Source organism: Musa acuminata, chromosome BXJ3-2, assembly GCF_036884655.1.
Source record: "Musa acuminata AAA Group cultivar baxijiao chromosome BXJ3-2, Cavendish_Baxijiao_AAA, whole genome shotgun sequence".
NCBI lineage: Eukaryota > Viridiplantae > Streptophyta > Magnoliopsida > Zingiberales > Musaceae > Musa > Musa acuminata.
The window spans coordinates 2,588,706-2,595,655 of NC_088350.1; the positions used below are offsets into that span (position 1 = coordinate 2,588,706).

A 6,950-nucleotide genomic window follows, 5' to 3' on the forward strand; every position below is an offset into this window, starting at 1 on the left:
CTTAGTATTTTATTTAAAGAAAAGATTTACTATATAAATCATATCTTTTGGTATTCAAATGGTCTTATCTTTAATGACATGATTTTTTTATATTTATGACTTGTATACCTTGTAATGATTAAAATATTTTACACCATTATGTTCTTCCTTTCTTTTTTCTTGTTTACAATAACAAAAGGAGGAGAACTTATGATCATGCATGGTAGAATGTAATTTGACAAATTGATACCATCATGATGTGAAATATCTATGACTCAAAATGATGCATGCATTACTTATGATTTCACTATGATGATGTATATGATGTATTGCATATGATGTGAATCAAGATTAAAATTGCGTTGACTTAAATTCAAGATTTATTTCAATTATGATATATTGCAATAAGAATGACACTTTATCTTTCTCATAATTTGAAAATTGATGAATTGCATCATTGCATTATTATTTCCCTCTTTTTGCCAATGACAAAGGGGGAGAAAGAATTGCTAGTGTGCATATCTCAAAAGAGAAAGATTTGCTAGCTTGCACAATTTAAGAAGATGCAAAAACATGTCAGCTTGCTCATCTCAAAAGAGGAACAAAGATTGCTAACTTACTTATTTCAAGAAGCAAAAGTTGCTTTCTTGACCATCTCAAATATTGCTAGCTTATATTTTCTAAAATAATGTTAACTTGCATGATGAAAAACTTGTTAGAATTGCTAGTTTGAACATTACAAAACATGCAAAAATTACTAGCTTGCACTTCTCAAAAGAGAAAAAAGAACGATGTTATCTTATGAATTTTGCTAAGTTACATATTTCAAAAAAATGCAAAAATGATGCTATCTAGTACATTTCAAAAACTTGCTAGTTTGAACATAGTAAGGAAAAGCAAATATGCTAACTTGCATATCTTTAAATTTACTGGCTTGTATGTTGTAAAACTTGTACATCTCTAAAAACTGATAGTTGTACTTCTCCTTTTTGTTGATGACAAAGGAGGAGAAATTATGATGATAATCATGCATGCAATGATGTACTTAGATATTTTGATTATGCATGATTTTATTATACATGCAATAATGTGATAAATTAGTTATTTCAATACGCATGTTATATGAAATATTGAAATACTATTATTTCAAAGTTTCTATCAATATGGCATATTGATAGGGGGAGTTTGTTTAAACTCCGGGAGTTAAGGTTAACTCCATCGATCAATTGGTTGTCATCATAAAAAAGGGAGAGATTGTTGAATCTTGGATTTTGATGATGAAACCAATTGATAGTATTTATGATTTGATTTGCGTTTTGAGTGACGTAGGAAGCTTCGATTAGGGAAAGACAATTAAAGTAGGAAGAATCATGTTGAGCCGAAGAAACACATGTTAGAAGATTGGACGTCGAGCCAAAGGATCAGTTGACGTATCAATAGAAGACTTCGGGCCATGGGTTCGGGTATCAGGCCAAGAAGAGAGAAAATTACACTAAGGAAATCAAAGTTGCAGAGGTAAACTGGCCGATTGGGCAATAGGCCACAAGAAAAGACGATGCGCCGAAGAATCGAAAGAAGCGTCGATGAACCAATGACATGCCGGACAAAATGATTCAAGTTTTGTAATAATTGTCTAAGATCGAAGTAGGTTTTAATTATATAGGATTAACTACGATAGCGATCAAGGCATTAAGCAAAATAAGGTCCCGGAGTCAAGAACGATATTTCGTTGGGAGTTCGAGAGTTTGTCGGAAGTCCGGACGTTCATCGAAAGTTTTACTGGAATTGACCAAGAAGTCCAGTAGCTTGCCAAAGAAGCTCATCAAAACTCGTCAAGAAGATCATCGTGAAGTCTAGGAGCTTGCCGAGAGTTCGTTGGAACATTACCGAGAGATCGTCGGAAGCTCACCGGAAGCAACCTACACTAACCAGACCATATTAGCTTATTGTATACCTTAAATTTCATAGTTAGCATATAATTAGAAAGAAATTGGGCCAACTCAATTAGAGGTCAGTTGGGCCCAAGTTTGGGCTATGTTGGGCGAAGTGAAAAGGCCTAAATAGTGACCCAATAGGTGAAACCAACATGGCACAATCTCCGAGACTCTATTAGGCGGTGGTACCGCCCATACTTAATCTTTGAGACTGTCAAGTGGTGGTACCACCAGTTTGGGCAATGGTACCACCCAGTGTCAGGCTACAGGCGGTGGTACCGCCTAGTGCAAGCGGTGGTACTGCCCATACCCTGAAATTTCAGGGATTTGAATTTTGGCTCCATGTTTTGAAGTCATTTGGGGTCTATAAATACCCTAGCTATTCTTGTATAGAGCAATAAGAAAAGTGAACAAAAACTCTATCTTTCTAGAGTTGAAAACCCTTGTAAAGTATAGAGTCTCTCCTCCTAAAGTTTAGAGACCATTCTAAGAAAGAGTGTGAGAGAAGCTTTATAAAAAGGGGGTATAAAGGTTCTCTCTTAAGCTTGCAAAAGGAGAATAGAGTTGTAAGAAGGAGGTTGATCTTCATCTATTAAAGGAAGATCATTAGTGGATGCTGGTGGCCTCGACAGAAGAGGAATTGGTGGAGTGGATGTAAATTACGATGATCGAACCACTATAACTCATTTTGCATTTACTTCTTGCAATTTACTTTTATTGCAAACTGCCATTTTTACTTGCTTTACATCCACTACACTCCTTCGTATGCTTTCAAGTTAACATCTTTTGAAACGGGTTTAATCGCAATGAGATTTTAAACCGACGTAATTTTTACTACTACACTAATTCACCCCCCCTCTTAGTGCCGACTCATTCCTAACAGATTGTTCTTATGTTTGTCATTTGTCACACAAGTCATTTCATAGGTCATTAATGACCCTATGAGTTCTTCAAGAGGAAAATAGTTCAAGTCTTTTGCTTCTTGAATAACAGTTACTTATGGATCCCAATTTTTAGGAAGAAATCATAAAATTTTATTAAAAAGTTCAAGATTAGTAAAACTTTTACCAAGTATTTTTAAACTATTGAGGACATTCGTAAAACGGGTATACATGTCTCCAATGGTTTCATTTGGCTTCATTCAAAATAATTCAAACTATACATCAAAAGATTGATTTTAGATTTTTTAACTCTACTTGTGCTCTCATATATAATTTCAAGAGTATGCCAAATGTCATGTGCAGTTTCGCATATCGAAATACGATTAAACTTACATTTATCTAAAGCACAAAACAAAGCATTCATAGCTTTAGCATTTAATGAAAATGATTTTTTCACAAAATTATTCCATTCTAGAGGGTGTTTAAAAATCAAGTTTAATGATATTCCATAAATTGAAATCTATAGAAAGTAGGAAAACTCTAATTCATATTTTTCAATACGTCTAGTCTATCCCATTAAACATAGGAGAACGAGTGATAGAGTATCCCTATAGATTACCGGCAAAAGTCATTTAATCTCTCTTATGTGTTAAACTAACTAAGAGACTAAGAGAGACTTGGCTCTGATACCAATTGTTAGGACTATTTCAGTGCTGGGGGTGGGTGAATTAGTGCTTTCGTAAAATATGTCGATTTAGAAAACTCGTTCGATAAAACTCGTATCGGAAAGATATTTAACTTGAAAACGTTTGTAAGAGTAGTAAGCTAGTAAATCAGTTTACGATATGAATGAAAAGCATAAAGTAAATGCAAATCAGATTTATAGTGATTTGGTCATCTCAACCTACGTCCACTCTCAATTCCTCTTCACTTGAGGTCACCGGCTTTTACTACTGATTTTATTTCAATGGACGAATATCAACTACTCTCTTACTACTCTTTTTTTTTTTCACAGGCTCAAGAAAAAATATTTACACCTCTCTCTTTTATACTTAGACCTCACTTGTCTCTTTAGAAGAACTTCTAAACATTAGAAGGAAGTGACTCTATACTTCCAGAGAAATTACAATTCTTTTTTCACAAATTTTTTTTCCCATTTCTACTCTATTTCTTGATTACTCATGTAGGAATTAGTACCTTTGATTAAGATCCATTTCGAAATTTTATTGAAGCTTATACTGATTATTGAGGCTTTAAGTTCATGAAATGAGGAGCTAATTGATAAAATAATCATGTTTAGCACAATTTCAATTTTTAGTACACTGAATCTAATGAAGAATACCATTTTAAAGTTCAAAATTTTCAAAACTATCAAATCTCATTCTACAACTAATATTCAACGAGAATTGAAGGCGAAATTACATATCTTTACCTTCAGAGTGAGATTACACTATTTTTAAACTATTTATTAAAATAATGTAATCTCATTAAAAAAATAATATGATTTAATCTCAAAATTTGTTAACCACTTTTGCTTCGTGAAACAGAATCATTTTTATTAATTCCATGTTAATCATTTTATTAATTTTGTTAACAAGGATATTTTTCAAATTAAACAAGATTAGCCATGTTGAACTTATAAATTTTAATATCTCGTCTGATAATATTTTTTTATTGTAACAGTTAGTCTAACTAGTATAAGTTATAGTTGTCAATATCAAGGATCAAATTTCTTGTTCATCTATTTTTTCTTTACTAATTTTCAAATAATTGACAGTGGCTCATACCTAAATCTAATTTTTTTTTTACTCTCGTGTAATTCTCAAATTCAAGTCCCCCATGATAAAGGATAAGAAAATAAAATAAAAATTCACTAGGTCAAATTCAAAGCTATAAACCCGCTCAACCCCTTCTTGCTCTTCAATCACCTCTAACATCCTCCACATATAGCAAATGAACTCGTGCATCCCCTTCCCTCCCGTTCCTGTCTTACCTATTCTCCCGATTCCGCCGCCCGATGTCGGCCGACCCCGTCGCCCCGGCCGAATCCTCTGCCTTCTGGCAATCCGTCCAGCGAGCGCAGGCCGCCGTCCAATCCCTCTACCTCATCCTCGGCTCCCTCCCCGATGCAGTCGCCTCCTCCGAAAACCCCGCGGCCGCCCTCCTCAACGACGAGGCCGTCGCTCGCGAGGTCTCGATCCGTCTTCGCCGTCATGGCTCCGGCGCCGGCGACGACAACCTCTGCCGCTGGCTCTACGACACTTTCCAGTCCAACGATCCCGACCTCCAGCTCGTCGTCTTGACCTTCACCCCCACCATCGCCGGCGTCTACCTCTTGCGGGCCATCTCCCGCGAACCCCTCGCCGGCTTCGAGGCTGTGCTGCTGGCGCTGTACGCGTACGAGACCGTGATACGAGGCGGGGATCCGGAGACGGTCAACCTCCCCAATCTCGCCAACCCCAGCGTCTACCACGAGGCGAAGGCCCCGCCCAAGAAAGGCGCGGTGGAGCTCGACATAGCGGTTGTCTCCCCGGCTCTGGAGCCTTATGGCACCGTTCGGTCCACCAAGCGCGCAAGGATCGTCGGCGTGGCACTGGAGCTGTACTACAGCAAGATATCGTCCATGCCTCTCTCATCTAAGCTGGCCTTCTGCGAGTTCTGCATGGTCTGGGCAGGCCAAGATATTGGGACGAAAGCGGAAGGAGAGAGATCCGTGAGCGGGCCTGCTGGAATTGCTCCTGCTCCTGCTGCTGAGCATGTCGAAGAAGAAGCAGTAGCAGCAGCAGTAGAGGCGGCGGCGGCGGCGGGAGAGAATGGTGGGAAAGAGGAGGTTGGGGAGAATGCGGCGGCGGCCGAGAATGGTGGGAAAGAGGAGGATGAGGAGAAGGCGGCGTCGGCGGAGGCTGATGAGAATGGTGGGAAAGAGGAGGTTGGGGAGAAGGCGGCGTCGGCGGAGGCTGATGAGAATGGTGGGAAAGAGGAGGTTGGGGAGAAGGCGGCGGCGGCCGAGAATGGTGGGAAAGAAGAGGGTGAGGAGAAGGCGGCGTCGGCGGAGGCTGATGAGAATGGTGGGAAAGAGGAGGTTGGGGAGAAGGCGGTGGCCGAGAATGGTGGGAAAGAGGAGGGCGAGGAGAAGGCGGCGGCGGATGAGACTGGTGGGAAAGAGGAGGTTGGGGAGAAAGCGGCGGCGGCCGAGAATAGTGGGAAAGAGGAGGGTGAGGAGAAGGCGGCGTCGGCGGCGGATGAGAATAGTGGGAAGGAGGAGGGTGAGGAGAAGGCGGCGGCAGCGGATGAGAATGATGGAAAAGAGGAGGGTGGGGAAAAGCCGGCAGCGGTGGGGGCGGATGAGAACGGTGGGAAAGACGAGGGTGAGGCAAAGGCGGCGGCGACGGCGGCGGATAAGAATGGTGGGAAAGAGGCGGGTGAGGTGAAGGCGGGGCGGATTCCGCTGCCGTGGGAGCTATTCCAGCCTATCGTGAGGATCGTGGGGCACTGCCTCCTGGGTCCGGCGAACCCGGAGGAGCTGAAGACCACGGCGTACGCGGTGGTGGAACGGCTGCACTGGAGGGCGACGCACGACATGAATCCGCAGGAGATTCTGGCGACGCGGAGCCTCCTCCGGCTGGGCAAGATGGGAGACGACACGATAGCGGAGCCTCAGATCTCCACCAACTCGGACGATTACTCCGAAGAGGCGTTAAAGATGAATGCACGACTAACGTAGTGGGTTTCAACGAGAAGGAAAAAGAACCATCAAATGCTTAGCCACAGCAATAGCATGGACTTAGAAATACATTTGATAGTTCCCTCTATTTTTGTGTTTTTGTCCTTTTTGTTTTCACTTTAATACATTTGATTTTGCTTTATAAATGTTTTAGGATCTAAATGCTCATCTGGAGGAGAAAAGAAATCATTCGAGGAGAGTGATGATACATAAGTTGAGAAAAATATTAAAAGTGAAGGACACTCTTATCACAGTGCATGTTGAACTTTTCACGTGGTGGGCATCCATGTTGTCTGTCACGGGTAAAATGAGGAACTCAAATGTATATATAACAAGCAATAAGAGTCACTTCAGAGCTCGTCACTGATCTACCCATCACAATATCAGTAAGTAAAAGAAGGGTGATGGCAAATTTATCATCAAAGACAAAAA

The 6,950-nt window shown here is 40.7% G+C and overlaps 1 protein-coding gene across 1 annotated transcript; it reads left to right on the forward strand.

Moving 5' to 3' along the window:
* Window positions 1-4,739: 4,739 nt before the first annotated feature.
* LOC103968912 (uncharacterized) lies at window positions 4,740-6,587 on the forward strand. The gene is made up of 2 exons (XM_065138617.1): window positions 4,740-5,507; window positions 6,162-6,587. Exons 1-2 carry the CDS (start codon window positions 4,812-4,814, stop codon window positions 6,516-6,518), a joined length of 1,053 nt encoding a protein of 350 aa, XP_064994689.1. The 5' UTR covers window positions 4,740-4,811; the 3' UTR covers window positions 6,519-6,587.
* The last annotated feature ends 363 nt before the right edge of the window (window positions 6,588-6,950 follow it).

Excerpts from the sequence above, each read along its gene's own strand:
- LOC103968912 (XM_065138617.1), top strand. The coding sequence starts at position 4,812 with ATGTCGGCCGACCCCGTCGCCCCGGCCGAATCCTCTGCCTTCTGGCAA. Across the intron at positions 5,508-6,161 it reads AAGCGGAAGGAGAGAGATCC|GGTGAGGCAAAGGCGGCGGC; the intron begins GTGAGCGGGCCT and ends GGGAAAGACGAG.